Here is a 27970-nt window from a genome sequence, read left to right as displayed (position 1 = left end):
AAATTTTGTGAAAATGAGCGAATTCACTGAATTGTGAATAAATTTGAATTGAATCAATCAAGTTTTATGATCGATATTTCATTTTGTTGCAATTTGTTATTATAACTCCAAAACTACTGAGCCGATTGAAATGCAATACATATGTGAAAATGTATACATAGCATGGGGAAAATGTTTTCAAAATTTCAATCAATCGAAAGAAGAACATTAACTACTCAATTTTATGTATGTATATCAAACAAAAAAAATAAAATTTTGTAAAATTGAGCGAATTCACTTAATTGTGAATAAATTCGAAAGGAATCAATCGATTTTTATGATCGATATCTCATTTTGTTGCTATTGTACGTGGGTTTTCGATAAAGCAATGAATTTGAACAACTTCTGCCGTTTTATATTTTTCTTGATTTTCTTAAAACAAAAAAAAATTTTCTATTTTCACGTAAAAAATATATTTTTTGCTTCAATTTGTTATTATAACTCCGAAACTACTGAACCGATTGAAACGCAATATATATGTCAAAATTTGTACATAGCATGGGGAAAATGTTTTCAAAATTAAATCAATCGAAAGGAGAACTTAACAACTCAATTTTATGTATATCAAGCAAAAAAAGTAAAATTTTGTGAAAATGAGCGAATTCACTGAATTGTGAATAAATTTGAATTGAATCAATCAAGTTTTATGATCGATATTTCATTTTGTTGCAATTATACGTGGGTTTGCGCTGAAGCAATATATCTGAATAATTTCTGCCGTTTGCGATTTTTCATGATTTTTTTAAAACAAAAAAAAATAGTTTTTTCTCGTGAAAAATATATTTTTTGCTTCAATTTGTTATTATAACTCCGAAGATACTGAGCCGATTGACACGCAATATATATGTGAAAATGTATACATAGCATGGGGAAAATGTTTTCAAAATTTCAATCAATCGAAAGAAGAACATTAGCTACTCAATTTTATGTATATCAAACAAAAAAGTAAAATTTTCTGAAAATGAGCGAATTCATTTAATTCTGAATAAATTCGAAAATAATCCATCGATTTTTATGATCGATATCTCATTTTGTTCCTATTACATGTGACTTTGCGATAAAGTAATAAATCTGAACAATTTCTGCCGTTTTATATTTTTCATGATTTTTTTAAAACAAAAAAATTTTCTATTTTCACGTAAAAAATATATTTTTTGCTTCAATTGGTTATTATAACTCCGAAACTACTGAACCGATTGAAACGCAATATATATGTCAAAATTTGTACATAGCATGGAGAAAATGTTTTCAAAATTCAATCAATCGAAAGAGAACTTAACTACTCAATTTTATGTATATCACACAAAAAAAGTAAAATTTTGTGAAAATGAGCGAATTCACTGAATTGTGAATAAATTCGAATTGAATCAATCAAGTTTTATAATCGATATCTCATTTTGTTGCTATTATACGTGGGTATCCCATAAAGTAATGAATTTGTACAATTTCTGCCGTTTTCTATTTTTCATGAGTTTTTTAAAACACAAAAATTTGTTATTTTATATTTTTTCTTCATTTTGTTATTATAACTCCGAAACTACTGAGCCTATTAAAACGCAATATATACACGGATTAAAGGTTATGTAAATTTAAAATTTCTTAAGTTTAATTTAATAATATCGGACTAAGCCTTTTTGAATTATTATAAATTATGTGGAGAAACGTCTAAAATTTACAATTTTACAAAACAAAAAAAAATTAAAAAACAAGTATGAAAGTATGGTCGGTCAAGGCCGACACTAAGTAAATATTTTTCCAAAAACATTTTTCTTTTAAAATATCAATAATTTATATTCGTGACTGATTTTCGGAAGTGGGCCTTATATGGGATATATGATCAGTTATGGACCGATCACCATATATGAAAGTTATTTATGTTGAATTTTGTGTGTTACCAACATTTTTAAGAGATTTATGCACGTTAAAGTGATTTTCGGAAGCGGGTCTATATGGGAGCTATGACTAATTATGAACCGATCGTAACAAAATTTGGTGACATGAATTTTGGTATATATAAAACTTATTTGGAGCGTAATTTGTGGAGATACATTTATAAATTAAACATTTATGACCGATAAAGTCCAATTTCAGAAGGACATTTGTATGGGGGCTAGGTGAAATAATAGACCGATTTCAGCCAGTTTCAATAGGCTTGGTTCTTGGGCCGAAAAAATTATATCTACCAAATTTGATCGAAATATCTTCAAAATTGCGACCGGTACTCTGCGCACAAGGTTTACATGGACAGCCAGCCAGCCTACCAGACGGACGGACGGAAATCGTTTAATCGACTCAGGAAGTGATTCTAAGTCGATCAGTATACTTTAAGGTGGGTGTTAGACTAATATTTTTGGGCGTTACAAACATCTGCACAATCGCATAATACCCTCCCCACTATGGTGGTGTAGGGTATAATTAAACATTTATGACCGATAAAGTATAATTTCGGGAGGACATTTGTATGGGGGCTAGGTGAAATAGTGGCCCGATTTTAGCCAGTTTCAATAGGCTTGGTCATTGGGAAAAAATAATATGTACTAAATTTTATAGAAATATACTTTGCGCACAAGGTTTACATCGACAGATGGACGAACTGACATCGTTTAATCGACTGTGTGAAAGTGATTTCAAGTCGATCGGTATACTTTAAGGGTGTGTGCTGGATTAATATTTTTGGGCGCTACAAACATCTGCACAAACGCATTTTCACGAATTTCTAATTACTTGGTTGAAACCTATAGGAATCTATATGATTTTTGTTATGCCAGTATAAGTCAATTGGTTACTTTATACATGCCAGGAAATGCAGCATGAAGTCAATTGAAACTTTAGTGTGTCTTGGTAATTTGGGGTGTAATCAGTTTAAACTTTTTTATACTGCACTTTAGAACGTAGGTATTTTACCTACCAGATGTTATACACTAGAGAGTCAGTCGTCACTAAGTGTCCTTTTGATTAATTCTCTAACCAGGGTTGAGAACACTCCTTAGCACTGCTAGGTTTTTCTAAGCAAACAAAATCCTTATAAAATAATTATTAATTTAAACAATCTATCTATTCTAAAACTTCCTTGCTAAATCCTTTTCACAAACAAATATTTACTTTATATTTGTAACCAAAATAGAAATTCCTGTTAATTTATTTTTATTTTATTTTCTTTTGCCTTAAATTAAATTCATTAGTAAAATCAACAAATTTAAAATGTTCATTTGGCACAGACAGATATAAACTCGAGAACAACAACAACAGAAACAGTAAAAACTTCTACATGAAAATGTAATTAAAAACAATTAAACAAATAGCCAAATACCGCACCATCTAATCAAGAAATAATTCAAGATTTTTCTGGCCAACAAAATGAATTTTAAGCAGCAACAGCAAAAATACAAAGTGATTGAGTAAATAAATAATTGAAATATTTGATGAGCAACCCAGCCTCAAGTCTTAGACAATTTTTTGTTATTTGCAATTAAAGAAGGTTGTTGTTTTCTTAGCTGGTTGCTGTTAAATTATGTTGAAAAATTATAAATTCATGGTTACACTGGGCAGTAAGATATTGTGCACAGTTATTGACCAGGAATTTATTGTATTTAGTATCGTCGGAGAGATAATTAAATGAGTATTATTGTGATATAATAAAATATAGCAATAACATGCTCAGGGAGTAACTTGGTAGGTCCGAAAATTTAGCTTAAAGTGGGGATTAGGAGAAATTTTAAATACATATTTGGTCAATTCACAAGGTCATGTCATATTGTCATAATGTCTTAATATTTCACGACTTGGGGGCACGGCTTCACCGACTCTTAGGTATTCAGAGCAGGTCTCTGCTGGTTGGTTACGATAACACAATAAACATAGAAACAGAGTAGTATTATTTTAGGAATTTTTTTGACATTTTTAAACCATTGTGAAATATTAGAACATTATGATGATATGACATAATAGGATACTTCATGAATCGACCAATCGAGAAAAATGATTTTTCTCTGCATGCACTTATTCAGATATTCGACCATCATTGAAATATTTGTATTTGATTGACAAAATCAATATCTATTTTGGATGGCCCATAATTTCTTGCCCAGTGTTATTGATTAAATGTCAATAGATTTTAAGCATTCATGATAACACACTCTTGTATATATAAATATGTATGTTCATGTATGTAAATACTTAAATGTAAATGTGTGGTTGTGTGTGTTAATTGGTAAACAGAATACTTTGTGACACAAATATTAAATAAATACATTGAACTAAATTCCATAACATTAACATCCGGCATGGCGTGTCTGTCTGCATTTATTAAAATTGACATTTTGTTACTTCCATTCAGTTGTGTTTTAACCCGAATAAAAATTAAAATTTCAAACGTCACACAAAATGCTCAAGCATGCAAAGAACCAATATAATGGCAATTTTACTTATATACTGCAACCGGTAGATGCCATCATGTCTACAGAGTATTTAGTAGAAGAAAACACTCGAAAAATAATAGTTTTAAATAGATTTGAAAATTGATTTAACTCTTTCAGCTACACTTTAAAAGCAAAACAATTGGATTTTTACTTTAATCAAGGTTAGTTTATTATAAAAAGTAAGAAAAAATAAATATAATTTGTTTCGCCCAAGGACCAAGCCTATTGAAAGTGGCTGGAATCGGGCTACTATTTCACCTAGCCCCCATACAAATGTCCTCTCGAAATTTTACTTTATCGATCATAAATGTTTAATTTATATATATATCTCCACAAATTCCGCTCCAAATAAGTTTTATATACACAAAATTCATGTCTCCAAATTTTGTTACGATCGGTCCATAATTAGTCATAGCTACCATATAGACCCGCTTCCGAAAATCACTTTAACGTGCATAAATCGCTTAAAAATTTTGTTATACACACAAAATTCAACATGGTTAACTTTCATATAGAAATAAATCACACGATCTAATTTTATGGTGATCGGTTCATAATTGGTCATAGCTCCCATATAAGGCCCACTTCCGAAAATCACTCAAAAATATAAATTATTGAAATTTTAAAAGAAAAATGTTTTTGCTCTTTTACTAAGTGTAGGGTATTATACTTTCTTATTTGTTTTTTTTATTGAATGTCTGAAAGTCTCTTAGAAAATCTGCGGTTTACAATATTTTCAAATTAATATATTTATCTAACCTGACAGCAAAGTTTTGAAAAAAACATAAACATATGACTTCAAAAAATATAATTGTGTAGCAAAATGCCAATAGATGCCAATAAACTACAATTGTTTATATGTTTTAAAGACTATAGAAAAGGTGGTTAGTAAAGTGACCACTAAACCGCAAAGAATTAAAATATATTATTATACCCTACACCACCATAGTGTGGAGGGTATAATGCGTTTGTGTTGATGTTTGTAACGCCCAAAAATATTAATCTAACACCCACCGTAAGTATCGACTTCTAATCACTTTCTGAGTGGATTAAACGATGTCCGTCCGTCTGGCTGGCTGATTGTCTGTCCATGTAAACTTTGTGCGCAAAGTACAGGTAGCAATTTTGAAAATATTTCGATAAAATTTAGTACATATTATTTTTTCGGCCCAAGGACCAAACCTATTGAAACTGGCTGAAATCGGGCCACTATTTCTCGTAGCCCCCATACAAATGTCTTTCCGAAATTGGACTTTATCGGACATAAATGTTTAATTTATCTATGTATCTACACAAATTTCACTCCAAATAAGTTTTATATACACAAAATTCATGTCACCAAATTGTGTTATGATCGGTCCATAATTAGTCATAGCTCCCATATAGACCCGCTTCCGAAAATCACTTTAACGTGCATAAATCTCTTAAAAATGTTGGTATACACACAAAATTCAAATCCATATAGACATAAATCACACGACCTAATTTCATGGTGATTGGTCCTAGCTTCCATATAAGGCCCACTGCTGAAAATCACTCACGAGTATAAATTATTGATATTTTAAAAGAAAAATGTTTTTGCTCATTTACTTGGTGTAGGGTATTATATGGTCGGGCTTGACAGACCATACTTTCTTGCATGTTTTGTAATAATTGAGAATGGACCTCTTTCTGATTATAAAACTTTTTTAGTGCCTTAATGAAGTAAAATTCACATTGAGCTGAAGAGAAGCGTCACTGTTACAAAGTATATATCAATTATTTAATATTTGAGTGTAATTTCTGTAACACAAATATGAATGTAATTATTTTAATGGCTGCGGGAGGTTGGTGGCTCCATTATTGTTTACTTATATGGAGCTTTTCACATTCATATCATGCCATCAGACAGTCAGTCATGCCGTCATTCAATCCGACTGGCAGTCGGTCAGTCAGCCACACAAAGCAACTGAACAAACATGCTACTGTTAAACCAATGGTTACGTCTGTCACTTGTCAATCATGTTGTTTAAGTTTTAAATGTTTTTTTGTTTTTTTTTGCCTTAATATTTCTTTTGCCTCTTCATTTTCCTTACCATGGCATTCATACGTCATTGACATTCGATAATGTGAACACGGTTACACATACGCACACAAACTCACTTGTTCACAATACTAACATGAGTAGGTTCTGTGTGAACACACACATACTGAACTCGTGTGCTTGTAAACAGACATGGTAATGAATATTCATTCATAGTAAGGACATGGAAGTGAAATATTGTGCAATATTTATACCTACAAACATACAAAAATGTTTTGCAAATAGTCCTGGTAGAATCAACCATCAAGCCATCTCGTTGGCGCCAGCAGGTGGCTGGATGGATGGTTGGATGAATGGCTTGTGATGATGTTGTTGTGTGTATGTGTTTAAATGGATTTATTAAATTTATTTCATAAAAAATATTATTATAGAGTTATAACGAAATCTTTTTAATACCTTACTTTTATGCATTTTTATGGGATGAATGATTGCACAAAGGAGTTCTTTTTTTATTTAAAAATAATACAATTTTATTCAGATATGGGCATTTCCACAGAAAATAAATTAAATAGCAACCGAATCATTACTATACCCGGCATATTGATCATGTTTGTAGGTTATTTGGGGGCTTCGCAAAGTTAATATTAACAGAGAGACGGCAATATCGACTCGGAATATATATGTATACTGTATGAGGTCGCAAACGAAAAATATGGAAATTACATACGGAATGAAATACCATTATCACTCATGCACAAAAAGAAAAAAATATAGTTGTGCATGTTTACTGTAAACATTTCAACATATTTACAAGTTTTTTAACAATATTATAGTCATAGAAATTATTTATATGATTGTGGTAGCCACAATATCGTTAATTTATGACTCACATTATCCACAATCATATAAATAATTTCTGTGACTATAGTATTGTTAAAAAACTTGTAAAAATGTTTACTTTCTCAACTATATTTTTTCTCTGGGTGTGCTGAAGGGTATAAAAATATGAAAAGATCCAAAAAAAATCCATTAACGGCAAATTTTTCATTTGATGTTGTTCATTCCTAATGTCACGTTCTTGTATAAGAACATCGTTTGTTATCAGTACTCCGCGATTGTTCTAATCAACTCGTTGTAAATTGTAAGTCGTGGCAAAATTTTGTGGCTTTGATTAAAAATATGTCTGTATATAATAATCACACTATACTTTTAATTTTGATTGATAAATTGTGTCGCATTCGCTATTAATAATAAATTAATACAATAAAAATTAAACAAAGCTGCACTAACGGAATTTTTTATGTCCTACACCGCCATATTGGGGAGGGTATTATGCGTTTGTACAGATGTTTGTAACGCCCAAAAACATTTCGAAAATTACTTACGAATATAAGTTTTTGCTCATTTACTTAGGGTAGCGTATTATATGGTCGGGCTTGACCAACCATACTTTCTTACTTGTTTCACATGATTTTGTTCATGTTCTAATTTCGAGTTCTTGTACTTAAATCATCGTTTGTTATTAACTTAAATAAGTTACAGCACAAATAATCACGTCAAACATTTTATGTTGATCTTCAAAGTATGTCACGATCACTGTCGTAAGTGAATTTTTTCAATTTTCAAAAATGCGTCTAGAAAAGAATAACGAAACCAACAATGAGGTTCTTCTTGAATATTTATAGAATTAAACACATGTAAATAGCAAAATGCTGAAAAAAAAAATAAAAATAGAAATTTCAGCCTTATACAAATAAGTAAACCTTGAAAAGCCATTAAAGCTCTATTCAAAAGTCTGTCAAACCAATAAATAATTAATACGAAGCTTTTACTGAAGTTATTACAAACGTGACGGAAAAATACGTCGCATTAATTTAAAAAAAAAATTATATATATTTTTTTTTTGCATTTTCCTAGATTCAGACGAAAAGGAAATCTATTTTGCTTCTATGGCGATCCTGCGTGTAATTTAAGAAGATAGTTCACAAGACTTTGTCAGTTGTTTAACCATTATGTGTGTGACAGGATACCCGGGTAACTTTTTGAAATTTAATTGTATGCAGGATTCCTTGGCTCTTGAAACTCTCTGAGAACTCATAACTTTTGTTTTAAAATGGACGCTTGTGTCTCTCGACTTGGGAGGGAGTGGTAAATCATTTTACATTGTACACCCATAACAGATTGTCAGAGCACCCAGGTACCACATGCAAATTATATGGAAAATATTACTCATACGCTCACAAAACAATATTGAGTATTCTTTCTACTTGCTGAATTTCTTTGAGTAGTGTGTATATAAATGGGAATCCCCAATTATTGGATTGACGTTAGGCTAAAGTAAAACATCGTTCTTGCATTTAAAAATATGGTGCATTTGTATATATTGCGCAATAATATGAAATGCTGTTAAAGGTATTTTTTTTGGTCACACATATAATGGTTAAACAACTTATTTACTATTCAATGGTGCTATTAACATGAAATTTGGGTTGTTTGAATTATGTCTTTGTTGCAGCAAATGAGAGATATGGAAAATTGTTAACATTTCATAATAATGTCGCGTTCTTGATTGTGAAAAAGTAAAAGTATGTCGAACCAAAAATAATAAATACATGAAAATATTTCATGAAAATAAATGAATGCGGACCGTTTGATAAAATTCATTAAAATCAAAATAAACGTTATTATTGCAAATTTCATGGAAAAATTTGTTGCATTAATTAAAAACAATATGTTGCCGTTTTGAATCCAAATTTATTGCTAATATTAGTGGATAAAAAAGCGACAAAGCCAACAACATATACTAAACATATTGCTACTTAAATACAATTGTTATATGGAAAATTGCTAAGATTTCATACGAATGTCGCGTTCCTGACTGTGAAAAAGTAAAAAGTATCTCGAACCACAAAATAATAAATACGTAATTTTTGTGGAAATTATTAAGCTTTAGTGACATTAAAACAAGTCGAGTATCGAAAAATGGAATCAAGAATTTCATTTAAAAGTCGTACGAATGTCGTAAACTAATGAATGCAATTATTGAACTTGACAATTATCCAGAGTATGTCATATAATTCTACTCTTTTTAAAAAATAACTATAAAATATTATTTTAGCTTGACGTGGTCGAAAACGCGTTAAATTTTTGTCGCGTTTCAAATATGTTAGCAAAAGAAGAGTTCAATTGTTTTGCTAACATATTTGAAACAACCTTTTGTAGTAATCATAAAGCTCTTAAATACTATCAAGAAAAGGCAATAAAAAAAAATGTCAATGATTGTCACGTTCTAGATCGTGGAAATGCCCATATAAGCTTCTACTTCAATATAGTTTTTTTCTTGTTGTTGTTGTTATGGCAGTAACAATTTTAGTATTAATGTTTATTTATTTAAATGCTGGCATTTATCGGGCTACTTCGTTAGCGGAATTGTTTAAATAAAACAATATACATAAATGGTATTTAAGGCAACTGTTAACATTTGAGTAATATTTGTAACAGTAGTAACCGTTTTTTTAAGTTTTTTTGGACAATAAAACGCAGGGTGTAATTTTGTAAAACAATTCAAAAGTTAGCTTTAAAATTTATTGAAAAATATTACAACATTGTATGTTAGTTCTTTAATTTATGAACACTTTTCTCACGATTGTTTCTAAATTATTTTTAAACATAATTAAACATTCATACATCATCTGAATAAACTTCAACAAACAAATTGAAATTATTTAAAGAAAATTTCAAAAACTTTATTAATAATATTCATTTTTCACTCTCAACAAAACATGCTTTTGAAATAAATGAAATGAAAATTGTTATTCACTTTCCATTAAAAAAATTACTTGAGTCATTTTCAATTTGCAGTCGTATGGGTTAAGAAATGAATTGTTTTGGTAAATGTATATGTGCTTTATGCAACAAATACTTTTAAATATTTCATTTATTTTTTTGTTGTTGTTACCGACACTTACCTACACACTTACTCAACCACACACGAACTATAAGGACTTTTTTTGCTTTAAAGATTTATATATGAAAACAAATTAAATGCACATTTTATATGAATCTGTTTCGTGTGTGAGCGTTCTCATAAGGGTTCATTTTAGAAAAATATAGTTTCCCGGCAGTCGCAAATGGGTGAATTGTGAACATTGTGTATGCTTTGTTGCAAAGTAGAGGGTTAATATTTAACTAAGACAATGATCATTGAAATTTGATATGAATGTACTCTTTATAATGCAAAGAGAAGTCAATTGGTTACTTTAGTGTCTCTATGTAATCTAGAGTATAGTCACTTTATAATGAACTTTAGAAAGTAGATATTTTATCCACGAGATGTTATCTATCTTTTGGGCAGTAAACTATTACTAAGTGTCCTTTTTTATACCCTTCACCTTCGTGAGATCCTTATAGATAGCGGAGTCGATTAAGCCATATCCGTCTGTCTGTCTGTCTGTCTGTCTGTCTGTCTGTCTGTCTGTCTGTCTGTCTGTCTGTCTGTCTGTCTGTCTGTCTGTCTGTCTGTCTGTCTGTCTGTCTGTCTGTCTGTCTGTCTGTCTGTCTGTCTGTCTGTCTGTCTGTCTGTCTGTCTGTCTGTCTGTCTGTCTGTCTGTCTGTCTGTCTGTCTGTCTGTCTGTCTGTCTGTCTGTCTGTCTGTCTGTCTGTCTGTCTGTCTGTCTGTCTGTCTGTCTGTCTGTCTGTCTGTCTGTCTGTCTGTCTGTCTGTCTGTCTGTCTGTCTGTCTGTCTGTCTGTCTGTCTGTCTGTCTGTCTGTCTGTCTGTCTGTCTGTCTGTCTGTCTGTCTGTCTGTCTGTCTGTCTGTCTGTCTGTCTGTCTGTCTGTCTGTCTGTCTGTCTGTCTGTCTGTCTGTCTGTCTGTCTGTCTGTCTGTCTGTCTGTCTGTCTGTCTGTCTGTCTGTCTGTCTGTCTGTCTGTCTGTCTGTCTGTCTGTCTGTCTGTCTGTCTGTCTGTCTGTCTGTCTGTCTGTCTGTCTGTCTGTCTGTCTGTCTGTCTGTCTGTCTGTCTGTCTGTCTGTCTGTCTGTCTGTCTGTCTGTCTGTCTGTCTGTCTGTCTGTCTGTCTGTCTGTCTGTCTGTCTGTCTGTCTGTCTGTCTGTCTGTCTGTCTGTCTGTCTGTCTGTCTGTCTGTCTGTCTGTCTGTCTGTATGTCTGTCTGTCTGTCCGTCTGTTAGTTGAAATCAATTTTCTGAAGACCGCAGATATCTTCGGGATCCAAGTCTTCAATAATTCTGTCAGACATGCTTTCGAGAAGTTTGCTATTTAAAATCAGCAAAATCCGTCCATAAATAAAGGAGATATGAGCAAAAAACTGGGACAACTCGATTGTTGACCTATTTTTGATCTATATATGGATTACTAAGTCATTAATATAGACAATATGGATATCTAATGATAGATATTTCAAAGTCCATTGCAACGATGTAGATAAGGCTATAGTAAGTTGGACCTACAATGGGTCAAAATCGGGAAAAATATTTATTGACCCGAATTTCAATTTCGAAAAAAAAAATTTTGATAAACAATTAAAAAAATTAAATTTTGTTTACCTAAAAATATTTAAAAACATTTATTTTAATGTATAATTTGGTGAAGGGTATATAAGATTCGGCAAAGCCGAATATAGCTCTCTTACTTGTTAATCCTGAGTTTCTTTATTGTAATCTGTGTAAGGACAATAGACTTCCAACTATTCTGAATCCAGTGCTTAACTTAAATGATCAATAAAATCAGTAGTACGAAAAAGTCACCTGGAACTGCTGGGCAGTGTTTGTTTGCGTGTAAATACTTGTATGCGTGGGTTTTGATTGCATACGTTTGAACTACGTGAGTAGAAAATTTATTTTCTACTCATTTTATTCACATTCAAAATGTTTTTGGTAAAATTTTCTTCTTTCAGTTTAACCATATTTGGCTTTAATGCAATTTTTAACCAAAATTTAGGAAAAAAAAATCGGGGTGAGAAAAATATATTTAATTTACATTTAAACAAAGAAACAAATAAAGAAAATATTTATTTGTTTTTTTTTTTTATTAAAATGCTACTCATAAATATTTACACAATAAAAAATCAATATTTGAGAAAACTTCTAAAATTTAAGGAAACTGTTTGAAAACCCTTTAATGGTTATAAGAAAATATCTGCAACTATAAGTGTTAATACAAGCATTGATTTAAAGCAACTTATCTTTACTACTATCTCTTTTTTTCACCAAAAATACATACAAAAATGTTTTCTGGTGCTTTCAAAAAAATCCAATTTATTTCCCAACCTGCACCCCAAAACGAAAGAAGAAAATTTATGATATTGACCTGTTTCCTTCCTTTCTCGTACTTGTGTAAAAGGTCAACAATTATTGCAATATTTAACTTGTATTATGTACACATTTTGATAGCAATTTCTCTTCTCTTCCTTCTTTAGGAAATAAATACTCGCCATTTGGAATAACCCCCCTCCCCAAAAAGAAAAAAAAAATTATAAAAGAAACACCTTCTTCTTTTAGAAATCCAAATTGAAAGCATAGCATTGTTCGAATAAATTCTTAACGTATTTGTATAGTTTAAACCAGTGGTCGGCACTCGTAGACACTCATAAACAACTAAAAAATTCATTAAATAGGAAACAAAAATCAAAAATCAATAGCTTAACAGATTACAACAGGGAGAGCTGTGTAAGCACATAAAGTGTTCCCTTTATGCCGACCACTGCTCTAAACTGTGGGCTCCTATGTATGTGACTGAGTATCTGTGTAATATTTCTTAGGTTTTTTTGTGCAGTTTATTTTACAAATGGTCACATAAATTATTGTCCAAGTTTTATTTCAAAAAGTTGCTATTTTTTTACTTTTTGTTCTTTTTATGCGTTCGTTGTCGTATTTTAAATACAATTTTTCTAATGGTTTTATGATGTTTTTTTCGTTATTGCGCCATAATTGCTTATAAATAAAAGGTTTCTTTTTTTTATTTATTTCAATAGCAGACAGAGTATTTGAGCTTTTTTTTTGGTGTAAAGAATATTTGTTATTTATTTTTTAATGGCTTCAGAAATATTTTTAACATAGTTTTGTACATTTTTGAAGGCACTCAATAGAAAAAAATTATTACAAGCTTTTGTTACAATATGGTCCTTGAACTTGAATAAAATCACCATTTCATGGTGAGTCAGGATGTGCAACTAAGGGTAGGATACTACATGCAGAAAAATGTCTTGATTCCAGAAACTCTACTATGTTTATGTTTATATTTTATAATATATATATTGTAAACGAGACATGATCAAAAATACTCCATAATAATTGATAGTTTTAAAAGTAATCATATAATGATTGAACTGGATTCATAATATGTTTTGGATCAACCATAGTACATATGCATTACAACCATAATATTATCATAAATATTCCTGATGACAATTATGAGGGGAAATCATAATATGGTTATCATAAATCATAATATGGTTAGACACAATCATATTATGATTGTGTTTGCTATTTTAATATAGTCGGTAAACCATAATATTATGGTTAAATAGGATCATGTTATGATATTTTATGATGCTACACATTAGTACCACTATGGTTGCTATCAAAACCGAAGTACCACAGTTACTAATGTGTAGAATTATAAAATATCATAACATTATCCTACTTAACCATAATATTAAGGTCTACCGACCATATTATAATAGTGAACACAATCATAATATGATTGTGTCTAACCATATAATGAATTCACCTCATAATTGTCATTATGGTTGTAATATGTATGTGCTATGGTAGATTCTCCTTAACAATTCACCAATTTTTGAACAATTCTTGATCACAGTACCAATGAAACTGTCAATTTTTAAAGACAATAAAAAATAAATGCTAAATAAGAGACACGTTTTTTAGTTCTTTGGTTATTCAATATTTTTGTGTTGGTACACCGGTGTCCCCGTGGTCGTCAAAGGGTTAAGCATAATGTCATGGTTTTGTAAACCATTCCAGAAACTCAAGTATTTTTGTCTTTGCCAAATATATAAATTTGTCGATCAATTCTTTAGGTTTCCTTTAAGTGGAATAAACGCAATCCTAAAATCCAATGAGGCTAAATCGCATTACAGACTGCCAAACTTTCTGCTCAATATATTAATTATTTGTCCAAATGTGTGGAATATGGTACAATGGAGACTTTTAAAGTGCATAATTGATTGTTGTTTCTAATGCATATTAAGGTTATTAACAAAGCCGAATACCACTGATTGCTAATGATGAAAATATTCTTAAAACAATGAATGAAATTAAGTCTAGTTCTTGGTAATAACGGCAGATTAGAGTCAACCTCTGGTGTGCAAAACCTTGTAGAGCTCGAAACTTGTAGCAATATGTCCAAAAAAATTTATTTTTTTTTTAAATTTTTATTGGGTGTACGACTTAAAATGTCATTTTGAAGGGTACTTATCTGTCACTTATTCTAACTTAGTTACTGAACATTATAAATAAATAACACCGTTTTTTTTTGCCTCGATAATGTCGAATTTCGTGCCAACAAAGCGTCATATGCGGGAAGTGTTGCGTAACTTCTTTAGTTTGCAAAAAGCACACCGATTGCTCACCAAAGCATTAGGTGATTACGAGAGATGTTTTGTACGGACTTTGCATGTCCAAAATGATGCTAGAACGTGGAAAAAGAAAATAATTTTGGACCGAATTGGTACTTGCTATAAATAATGAATCCATTGTTATAACCCAAAGCGTAAGAAATCGTATGTGAAGTCTGGCCAACCAGCCATATTGACACCAAAGCCAAATATCCATGGCATTAAAGCAATGCTCTGTATTTGGTGGGAGCAAAAGGGTCCTATCAATTATGAGCTGCTCAAATCTGGCCAGACTATCAGAGGGAATCTGTATCGAACGCAACTGATTCGTTTGACCAAAAAACACCCAGAATATGTGGCCAGACATGAAACCGTAACATTGGATCATGACAACACACAAAACTATTTACAATAAAGTGGCGGTTTATAGTCCATACCTTGCAACATCCGAATACTATTTGTTTCGATCGATGACCTTGATTTGATCTTGTCATCAAAAGATGAGCAGTTCTTTTGGCTCGGAATCCGGTACCGTGAAATAGCTCCCAAATGAAATAACTCCCAATGAAATAACTCCCTATGAAATAATTGCCATCAAAAATGAAATAATTCCCAAACTTGAAAAATGAAATAATTACCAAAGGGTAAAATGAAATTACTCCCAATAATCGGCGGTTTCATAATTTTAAAAATATTACTCCAAAAAAAGCGAAATAACTCCCAATGAAATAAATCCCAATAGAAATGAAATAATTCCCAATCCGAAGCAATTTATTTATGCAATCTAAAAAAAGGACGATGTAAAAAGAATCTTTACTGAGCAAAGTCGGTTTTTGATACACCCCAGAGGAGAAAACCTTAGCGCCCAGCCAAAGGCCGGCAATGCAAAGAACTTTTCTGAGCGAAGCCTGTTTTTGATACACCCCAGAGTAGAAAACCTTAGCGCCAGGCCGAAGGGCGGCAATGCAAAACAAATTTTCTGAGTGAAGGCAGTTTTTGACACATCCCAGAGGAGTAAAACTTTCCTTTTTTTAGATTACATAAATAAATTGCTTCGGATTGGGAATTAGCCAGTTTCTGATACACCCCAGAGGAGAAAACCTTAGCGCCCGGCCAAAGGCCGGCAATGCAAAAAACTTTTCTGAGCGAAGCCAGTTTTTGATATTTATGGGTTCTGATTTTGCAAAGTAGAACCCAACAGAAATGAAATAACTTCCAATACAGTGAAATAACTCCTAATTCCAAAAATAAAATGAAATAAAACCCAACAAAAATTTCATTGGGAGTTGTTTAATTGGGAGTTATTGCATTATGAAATAACTCCAAACAAAAAATTATGAAATAACTCCCTACGCGTTAAGAGTTGTTTCATTATGAAATAAGTCCTAAGTTGTATGAAAAATTTGTTGGGTGTTATTTCATCTTTTCGTGGGGAGTTATTTCATTTGGGAGTTATTTCACGGTACCTCGGAATCCATATGTTGCCAGAAAGATGGGAAAAGTTCATAGCTAACTATGTTCAATACCTTCAATAAATTTGTATTGAACAAATGTTTTAAAACAAAAACCAAACATTTTTAAGAAATCCCGCATTTTTAAGTCATACCCAATAAATCGCTATAGACATGCACCCTACTTCAGACAATGGCCTAAGAATTGATTTTTTAAAAAAAATTCATATCGAGTTTGCATAAGAATTAAAATATTTTTTTTTTAAATTGTTAATTATGGCGATAGCTTTTCATGAGATTTCAAATCCACAAAAAAAATTATTTTGAAAATTTAAATAAAGTGTTTAGTTTGTGTAATTATTATAGTTTTTAATTGAAGTCAGTAGATTTTGATTTAAATATAATATTAGCTGCTCCCAGAGTGCTGATAACAAACAATGATTTAGGTACAAGAACGCGACATTGGAGCATGTACAAACTCAAATGCACACTCATTAATTTGTTATTGATAATATGAACATTTTTAAAGAAATTGTCATTACAACTAGCTAAAAAACAATAAATTATGCACAAGAACGCGACACTAGAGCATGAACAAACTCCAATGCAAATTAATTATTTTGTTGTTGATAATATGAAGGAAACATGGTATAAACATGAAAATTTTTAAAGAAAATGTCATTACAACTAGCTAAGAGTATGAGCAAATATATTTTCTAATGATAATTTTTATTGAAAAAGTTTTAGAAAAATTTTCAGTCCCAGTATACCTTTTTATTGAAAAGACCATATGCCATATTTCAAAAGCCATGAGAGTAGAAGTTAAAAATGTTCGTCTTATTCAAATCTATATGCTATAATTATGGCTAAAATTCAAGAATTCTGGCCCAGAGTGGTGTGATTGTAGTAACCTTTACTTATAAGCCATTGCTTATAAGATCAAATTGTTAGCCCTCAACAAATTTAAACAGTGTTCACTTTCGTTTATAAGAAAAGAAAAAATAATAATTCCCATTGTCATAAAAATTCAACATAACTATTGTCACGAACAGCCTACAAGGTCAACAGACTTCAAGTGAAAAATAAATTTAAGCCTTAGAAAAAGTTCTACAAATAACAAATACTTTTTGAAGCATCCTTCAGTGGCAAAATGTTTGTTAAAGTCTTTTCCTGTTTTACAAAAATTTAAAAGTAAAACATTTTTCTTAATACCTTGTTATCTGAGCACAAACTAGTAATAGACATATTTTTCTAGGTTATTTGATTATCATGTTAAAAGATGAAAAGTTACAACAATAATAAAAAGAAAATACAGAAAAAAATATGCTAAGTTTGCATGCAAATTTAGTCATTTCTTCTTGTTTGCTTTTCTAAAGCCAGCATGTCCTGCTTGACTCCTAAACTACAGCCTGTTTGGTGTTTGATAGCTTTTCAAGAATGTCTACTTGTATGTTTCAATTATTGCATTTGACATGCATTTCAAAGTTCAGACAAGAAAAAAAATTTTCTCATATTTAAATCCTTATTTTGTATATCCTGGAAAATATATTTTTTCTTAAACTATCTGTCTGTTGCTTAAGTTAGTTTTATTTTTCTATAGAATTTTTTTAAAGTCAAGCATTCTACTTGAACTATTTTGTACATATGGATTAAATTGTTATATAATTCAACTCTTAAATATTTAGATTAACATTCTTAAATACATACAATGTGTATTTATTTATTTTGTGTTATATTGCAAGTATTTCACTGCATGTCTTCTTTATGTTCATTTGTATTTCAGTTGTTTGTAATCATCACGTAATCCTTATTGTTTGACCAAAATGTGTTACAAACATTGCTGCTTAAATATTTTATTATACCAGAGGAATTTATGTGGGAAATGTTTGTGATGTATTTGCAATCAATATGCACGTTTTCATATAATGGCATTTCTCTTCTACAATACAATTATAATTTTTTATGTTCATGCTTTACGATTGATGAAGTTTATATGAAAATTATAGAGAATAATTTAATGTTGGAGTTCGGGTTGAATATAAGTATGTGAAAATCTTATAGGGTAGGAATGTGACACAGAGGTAGTGCCGTGTCTGGTTCCTTGGGTTACAAGAACTATTTCTATTGATATTGAAGTAATGAATAATTTATATTCGGTTATTGTTAGTACTTGGCTCCAATGACATCACCAATGTTAGAATATTGAATTAAAATGCTATTGTGCAAGTAGTGAAGTGTCAGAATTTTAAATTTTAACTCAATGCTGTTTAATAAAAGCTTCTAGAAACACAAATATTATTAACAAATTCGAGACATCTGTATCTGCTCTGGTCCATTTCTTGAATCTTGTTTTTATTTTTTATAAGTTACATTATGTTATGCGAGTTTTATATATGAATCACGTTCGTGATATGTCAGCTATATGTTTTCGTAGGATATAACCAATCCAGGATTATTTTCTTCAATAAATCTTTTAACGTAATGCAAGGTGGCGCAAAAGTAAACTTCCGATGTTTTTTGGCTGTAATTAAAAAAAAAATTAAAAACTTTGATTCTTCTTTTGGATTATTTTTATTTGGTCTTTTAATTTTTTTTACATCAAGTCAAGAATATGATGATGTCTTGTTTTACTACACAAATGTCAAAACAGAACTGACATTAGGGGCCAATCGCAAAATGTATAGCATTTTCTGATAGGACAATTACTTTTGCGCCACCTTGTAGTATATCCCCGTAATTTGGTAAATTTACACGAGCTACGTTAGATATTGCCTCTGGCAAAATATATATGAAGAATGCGACATAAGCATGCAAAGAAAACAGCTTGATTGCGACAACTTAATTGTTGGCCAAACGACTGATTCAGTCTTTATAATGGTGACAAATATTTTGTTGACAAAAATAACACTTTTTGTCAGAACTTGAAAAGCGACCTAATGGGGGTTATAGGCCTAGGTGAGGACATACTAAAACCGTTTTCAAAGATTTTGAAAGACCCTCAAAATTTTGAGTTATTTTTAAAAAACTGTTTAAGGGTAGGTCGTAGTACTTTAGTACCTCTAACTCACACATTTTTAGTCCGAAATTTTAAGCAATTATGGATAGACAAAGAATTAAGCTTTCCCTTTTTGTAAGCATAAAATGTATATTTCAAGTAATTGTTTAAGTATTTATAAAAAGTTTGATGTTTTTTTTTATTTTCTTCGTAATTTTTCAAATTCAACAATGGTTATTTTAAGTTTTTTCTATAAAAACCAATTTTTTTTGCACAGTGTTTTAAATACAATTTCATATAGAAAAAAAAAACGTGGTATTACTTATTAAAACTGATTCATATTTGCAAAAGTTGTTAAACTTTTTCGACAAAAGATCAAAAAAATTTACCTTGTAAATTAAAAATTTTTTAAATTTTTTTTGTTCAGTTTTTTGTTTTTTTTTACAGTTTGCATCCGATTTGAAAAATTAAAACCATGTCTTGTTAAGAACTAAATTTTCTTTACATATTGATATACACTTTTATAAGCTTTCATATCAAACTAATCAATGGAAAGCGACTAAAATCGAAAAAGTTGATAAATTTTGTTTTGCTTTTATATATTCTTAACAAAAACAATACTTATAACTTGCAAATGTATCAATGAATGTATGTTATTTTAATGCGTAGTCAGTTTTCTATCTAAAGACGTTAAAAAATTGTAAATCGGACAAAAACTGACTGAGTTACGGTTTTTTTTAGAATAACTTCTGAATTTGAGGGTATTTCTGAAATTTTTTGACACAATTTGGAAGACCTATAACCCACGCTAGGTTGTTTTCCAAGTTTTTTTTCCATCGTAGCACCGTGTAATTCATCTGTACGAATGACTTTCTGTAAATGTTTGAAGTCACCTCATAATGTTTTTTTTTTTTGATACTTAAACCTTTTATAGCAAGGTCACCTTGAGACAGTAGTTACAAGGGTTCAGGTTTGTCCATATTGATTGTTAGAATATTATCCTCAATTTGTTTACGAGATCCACACAATGTTTGTTTGGATAAAAACCAAGCTGTAGATTGCTCATAGAAACGTCAATGATTTCTTTGAATTTTAAAAGATTTACCATGACAATCGTATAGATTTCTTCAGAATTTAATACGTAGACGAGGAATTGCTGTAGGATTTCAACAAATACAACAATACAAATATGACTTTGAAATATAATTGATATCAATATCAAAAGCTTTGTATTAAAAGCAGAGGGATTTAATTCATAGACTAGGATTTGAAGTGGGATTTTAACAAACAAATAAAAATGAGAATGCTAAAGCAAATAAAGTCAATTAAGACTTTGGATTATAAGTCTTTCCAATCGTTAGTGTTTAACTGCTATCAATCTTTTATATTATTTAGGTTTTTTTTTCTGCACTTATTTTCAAGCCAGCATGATATGAACCTCTCAGATCTCCAGGAGATACTGATTATGCTCAGCCTCATTTGTCGTGCCTTCAAAAAATTTTCCGCGAACAAGCTTCTTAATCTTATGCATGCCTTAGCGACGTAGGTCTTGACAATTGCGTCTGAAATTTTGAGTTCCTCAATAAGGGACCAAGTATTCTTAGGGATCCAAGTAGATACTGTTGCTATTCACCACTAAATGTTTCTGTCGCACTGAAGATTAGTTAAGGCGATAAGTTATAATTTTGGCGGAAGAAGAAGTTTAAAGAACCTTGGAAAATTGTACTTATTATAAAATGGTCAGTTTTATTACGAAAATATTCAACATTTTGATACAATTTGTACCTCCAATAAACTCAAGTTATCGGTTATTATAAAACCACTGTTTCTAGACCCAAAAATGGTGGTTTTAGTAGTTGAAATTTGGTATGAAATCTTGAGATATTTATACATTCTAATGCAGCACTATACTCCACCAGTGCCTTTGTTATTACCACTGCACAGAATGAAATGACCAGAAACTTACGAAAGAAAGTAGATTACAACAGACAGAAGGAGAAACAATTGAAAATTTTTCAATTGTTTTTCCTTCTGTGTATGATGAGTTTGCAAATGAATGTCGAATAAATTACAAACGAAATGGAAACCTGTTATATATTTGTAAAGGATCTTCCAATAGGGCCTTCCGAACATTGACAGTTGGTAGAGGTAATTTTGTTGAAACTACTTCTTTCAAATAGGCTGTCATTTATTCAATTTGTTTTGCAAAATCACATTCATCAACACATGCAAATGATAAAATTGTTTTATCAAAATGGAAGCGATTAGTCCCATTTCTGGATGAATGGGTACATCAACAAACATAAATTGTGGAATTTGGAATGATACTAATACACATGAGATCCAAGAGAGTCCAAAGCATCCGGTCCATATTTCTTTCAGAACAACGTTGACCAGGACATCATTGTCAACGGCGAGCGCTATAGGTCTATGAATACCAACGTAGTTTGGTCTGAATTGGATGACATGGACACCAACGACATATGTTTTCAGCAGGACGGTTGCGAGCAACATAGCTAATGCCATAGTGGACATTCTGCACGAGCAATTTGAGGCCACGGCCATATCACATGTAGGTGATGTGAACTGGTCAAAGATATCGTGCGGTTCGACCAGACTTGGGCACTACCAATTACATTTTGTAATTAATTACTGGACCAATTACCAATTACGTGTAATTGGTAATTGGCAATAACCAATTACCAATTATAAGTAATTTGTAATTGACAAATGCCAATTACCAATTAAATGTAATTTGTAATTGGTGAATGCCAATTACCAATTACATATAATTGGTAGTTGGTTATTGCCAATTACTAATTACATGTAATTAGTATTTGGTTATTGTCAATTACAAATTACATGTAATGGGTAAAAATTAATTGAAATAGAAAGTAATTGATAAAAAATGTGTAATGATTACTTTTAAAGTATTTATTACCAACAATGTAATTATTAAATAACTCGTACATTACACAATATACCAAAAATAAAAAAAAAAATAATGGAATCCAAACATATTATTACTAGGGGGCGGATTAATATGTAAATGCATGTTTTTTCTCGAACGTCCAAATAAAATGTAGACAATTATCTATTAGAATCGCACATTTTGCTGTAAAATGGCATTGATTTATTAGTGCGTATTTTTGCATATTTTATTAATAATGAATATTTAGTTATATTTAATTTCAAAATGCATATTTATGTGCATATTATCCAAGTTTTTAATAAAAGTAGAAGTTTTTGTCGTCAATGGGCAACATATTTGTCGAATTTGTTATAGAAATAACTCCAAATGTTGTCGACTATATTCTTCATTTCTATGAACAATTGAAAATTATCATTTCAAAACATTTCGCTTCAAAAAAGTTTAGAGTTATGTTGTTTCATTACAATTTGCAATTTAAATTTTTAAGAGATTTCGTTATCGAACGATTTTGTAACTTCACATAGATACAAAGTTTTACCGCAGTCATTTCCCAGCAGTTGTATGAGACTAGTAATTTTACCTATCATTTATGGTGACAACTAGTTACATAACTAGCTACGTGACTAGTTATTGATCCTTTGTATTACATAGAGACGAATGCAATACTTAGATTACTTAGATGCACTTAAGTGACAATTGTCTTTACGCTAGATTACATGGGATGCATAAAGTAACTAATTGATATCTCTCTGCAATACAAATAGCACATACGTTTCAAATGACCCAAAATATATCAATTGGATTCAATCAAGTCATCAAACATTTGTCTATAAGGGATAAATTTACTACTTTCTTAACTGCTGGGTTATTACTTTCAGCTAGATCAAAATATTGATGATTTTAAATTACAATTTTCTGAAAATAAGTGTATTCTATTAATTGAGGCTTTGCGATAAGGCAATAAATCTGAACAATTTCTGCCGTTTTCGATTTTTTTAAAACAAACTAATTTGCTCAATTTGTTATTATAACTAAGAAACTACTGAGCCGATTAAAACGCAATAAATAGCGGATTAAAGGTTATATAACTTTAAACGTTTCTAAGTTTATTTTTATAATATCGTACTAACCCTTTTTGAGTTATCATAAATTATGTGGAGAAACGTCTAAAAAAATTCACGATTTTACAAAAAACTTTTCCATAGAATTTAAAGTTTGGACCATAACTACTGGAACCACAATACATCAAAATTGTGTAGCGGTTTTAAAAGCCTCTAATTTTTTTTAGACTTTGTTGCCTGTGTTATTGTTAAATTTGAAAAATTACGAAAAAAAAATATATAATTTATGAAAGCTTAATTCTTTGCCTTTAGGTACTAAAGTACTAGAATCTAACCTAAACAGTTTTTTTCAAAATAACTCAAAATTTTGAGGGTGTTTCAAAAACTTTTAAAACGGTTTTAGTATGTCCTAACCTAGGCCTACAACCCCAATTAGGCCGATTTTCAAGTTCTGATAAAAAGTGTTATTTTATAGCATAGTGTTATTATTTAATGTTGTTTAAAAATTTAGAAAAAAATTTAAATGTAATTACCTTTTATGTAATTAGAATTACTTTTTTATCAATTACTTGCAATTACTTTACCAATTACCAATTATATGTAATTGGTAATTGCCATTTACCAATTACTAATTACAGTAATTTGTAATTGATAAAAGCCAATTACCAATTACTTGTAATTGTAATTGGTATTTGTTGGTTGCCAATTACAAAATGTAATTGGATTTGTAATTGACAAATTTCAATTACTAATTGCTAGTAATTGGTAATTGGTATTTTTCAATTACCAATTACATGTAATGTAATTGGTAATTGAAAAGTAATTGGCAACGCCCAAGTCTGGGTTCGACCACAAACCAAAGAGACCTTAAACGCCAACATATCAGGCTAAAATTCAGCCTGATTTATGCGTTAGAGTCAAGGAACATTTGATATTTCGAATATCTCATTATATATTATAAATGGTTATAAAAAGGAAGTACATTACGGTCAAATAATAGCAAAGATTACCGACAAAAGTTAAATTCTTTAAATAAACATATTCATTTTTCTATATTATATAAAAATGATAATAATTTTATGATACATTTAATATGCCCTAAGCAGGCTTCAGCACTAACTGCAAATGAAAATGTCTCAGAAATAGTTTCTGCATTTAAAACTGTCATTGTTTTTCATGACAATATGACATGAAGAAAAACCGCTGCCATAGGTTTATGTTTCACGAATAGTTTTATTTGTTTTATTTTCTGTTTAGCTGTAAAACAAGTAACAGTGAGTGTCATTTTATAAAAACAATATGACTGATGATAAATAAAGATAAGCAGAATAGTTAATTTAAACATCGGGCAGTGCTAAAACTAAAACTACAGTTAACGAAATTATACCTGTTTCAACATTGCTGCTCATCAATATAAGCATATGGTGGATTTCATGTCAATTGAACCAAACCGATGACTTCCGATCGGAATAAAACCAAGGTTAGTTCTATTGGATAGTAATTAAGCCACAATTATTCAACAAGATCGCTCAAGAACTCTCTGAGTTAGAGGGGGTCAATGAAAGGTTTGTGCAAATTTCATTCCGATTGGAAAACATGGGTTTTGAAAGTTGGGTCACTTGGCATGAAATCTCCCATGTAACTTTACATTCAGTGTATGTTTTTTTGCAGAGTAAAAATTCAAAATAAATAAAACTACAACAGTATATTTTTTTTTTGTTAAAAACATAAAATTTTTCCAAAGTTGTCTGACATTTTGGTTCATATGTAGTATTTTTTCTATTACATGATTTCTGCTGATTTTTAATACCAAACTGACTATGGAATTGATTAATATTTTGCGTGAATCCTATCTATTTAGGGTTTGTATTTGGGACGTGAGAATGTTTTACACACACAAACATAAGTTGGCTAATAATTTGAAAAATTAGAACAATATTTGTGTAATATGATGAAAAGAAAATCTTAGTCTTTATAAAGGATTTTTTGGATTATAAAAAGTCTCTTAAAATTATCTCTAACTGTAGAATTTCATCTATTTTTAAAAACTGTTCTGTGTATTGTATCTAAATACAATATGCCTCAGTTAAACTATTATGACTCACAGTTTTTGCGTTTTAAGACACATTTTATTTACTCTAACATTCGCCTGTTTATTTTTACTTGTTCAATGTTGCTACTTATTTTCAATTCATTCCAAATATATCCATTGTCTTGGCGCAAGTGTCCTTTATATCTATTTATTTGCAAGATATTTTAGTCAGTGGGTGTATAAAAAAACAGCAGTTATATTTATGCAGTTGTTGCTGCTGCCGTTGATGATCATTGTTAATAGTTTTCAATGGAAGATTTATTGTCTTGTTTATTTTATGGATTTGTCATATTGTACCTTCACTTTTCTAAGCGCTAGCAATTTTAGTTTGTTTTTATTTTATTTTTTTTTTTAGTTAGTTTCGTATTTTTATGACAGCTGTATACATATAAATGTGGTTTTCTTTTCATTTTATTTTTAATTTATTTTTATTTATTTCTTATAGTACAGTTTGTATTGCAATACTTAATTGGTTGGTGTTTTCTTTATATGTTTAGTCTGATGAAAGTAGCAAGCGTATGATAAATATTATTTTGTAATAATATTACGTATACGTATTGACTTACAATTTTTTGGGGACTCCTAGGATATCACAAAAAATAGTTTCCAGTTAAATGGCTTTAAATATTGTATCAGTTATTAAATAACTCTTGTCTATATCTTGAGTTTGAAAAATCAAACCTGCTATACATATATAATAGACAGTTTGTAAAGATTTTCTGGGGTAAAACAGTTAAGATAGAATGATTGGTAGGAATCGAACCTACAATCCCCATACTGATTCCTTTATCTGACTTTCAACTAGACTGCGGGCCAACCTGTCATTTTATAAATAGAGTTTCTTAGAACCTAATATTATAAATCCATATGAATAAAGCGTATGATAAATATTAATGTATAATAATATTACTCATACGACTTGATTTTCTTTGTAGATGCATACAAATTTCTTGTAATTCATTTTAAATAAATCTATACTTTTCTTAAATAAAGATTTTATTATTTTTTTGTACAATATGTAGTTTATAAGAAACTTTTCAAACATAATTCTGCATAAATTTATAATACTGTTTTCTTTCTCTTCTATTTTAGTTACAGAAAAAGAAATCAGACAATGGTAAGTTTTCTTTTCAATAATTTTTTTCTGTTTATTTTTTCTTGTTGCTGCAGCATTGCAGCAACTTATTTTATATTCCTTTTGCTGGTTTCTTATGCGAAAACAGTTTCATTTTAATAATATTACATCTTTTTTACTCTACTATACACTGTAATAAAAATAAAACAAACTTTGTTTTTGTATTAAAAATTCATAAAAAAAACGCAGGCATAAAGGATTCTTAAAAGACTGTCCCAATGGTTTACTCACAGAGCAAGTAAGTAATGCAGGAAATGTGACAGTGAATGAGATAGATTTGTGGTTGATGAAACTATCATTGTCGTGAGATTAACACTATGAGGGTTGTAGGAGATTTGATGGGGTCTTTATTATATTATACTGATGTTTAAAAGCTGAGTTTCTAACATAAAAAATGTATAGCTCTAAAATATAGAGCTAAATCATATAAATTAATGTTGACTTTGTAAAATTAGTCAAAAATAAACAATCGTGTATTACAATGAAAATGAAAAATCCAAGAAATCAATATAAAAACTGATCAAAAGAGGCATGGTTGTGGTAAACAAGGCAATCAAGAATCGAATTCCCGATGTACTTATAATTCGCTTCCGGCTAGCAAAGCATAAGTAGACGAGGTCATAGTTCTTTCTTCGTACTAATAACGTAGTTAAAATCCGTAGTTAGCCGACAGAGACCCGAAGCATTCATCTCGTCTCTTATTAGCCAATAAGTTGTAGTCAGCCGACGACATCTGAAGAATTCATTTCTTCGGATTGCATCCACCAGCTATATTTACCAATAATTATTCGTTATCCGAACGAGAACCGAAGCGTTTATTTCGTCAAAAACTCTATTAGAAGCTTCATCCATTAACAAGCATATCCCAAAGATACACTATCAGCCCAATTATGAATAAAAATTCCCCGGGAGTTTTCTCCCTTTTCCCATTTTTCCTATTCAAACTCAATGTGAAAAAAATCCCGGGGAACAAACTACAGTGGAATTTTTTATTCATAATTGGGCTGTATAAGTATTTCTGAACTCTATGGACTCATGATTTTGTGTGTTTGTGAGAGGCAGGGGTATATATTCCGTTTGTAATTTTTGGATCGTTATAGATAGCGGAGTCGAGTCCGTCTATATGATGCAATCAACTTTCCGTAGCCCCCAAAAACTTACATACATGATTCATCGGTAGATATTTAATAAGAAAAAAAAATAGGACAACCTCGATTTTTTACCTATTTTTG

The 27970-nt window shown here is 30.4% G+C and overlaps 1 protein-coding gene across 1 annotated transcript in view; it reads left to right on the top strand.

Moving 5' to 3' along the window:
- Positions 1–27970, top strand: part of LOC135957494 (frequenin-1) — a 60422-nt gene that overhangs the window by 18556 nt on the left and 13896 nt on the right. Inside the window, exons 2-3 of the mRNA XM_065508243.1 lie at positions 26696–26720; positions 26928–26976. Coding sequence (XP_065364315.1) covers positions 26696–26720; positions 26928–26976 — 74 coding nt within the window. The remainder of the gene's footprint in view (positions 1–26695; positions 26721–26927; positions 26977–27970) is intronic.

Source organism: Calliphora vicina, chromosome 4, assembly GCF_958450345.1.
Source record: "Calliphora vicina chromosome 4, idCalVici1.1, whole genome shotgun sequence".
In the NCBI taxonomy this organism is placed as follows: domain Eukaryota; kingdom Metazoa; phylum Arthropoda; class Insecta; order Diptera; family Calliphoridae; genus Calliphora; species Calliphora vicina.
The sequence above is the reverse complement of the archived record's forward strand: the minus strand, read 5'-3'. Positions and strand labels throughout refer to the sequence as shown.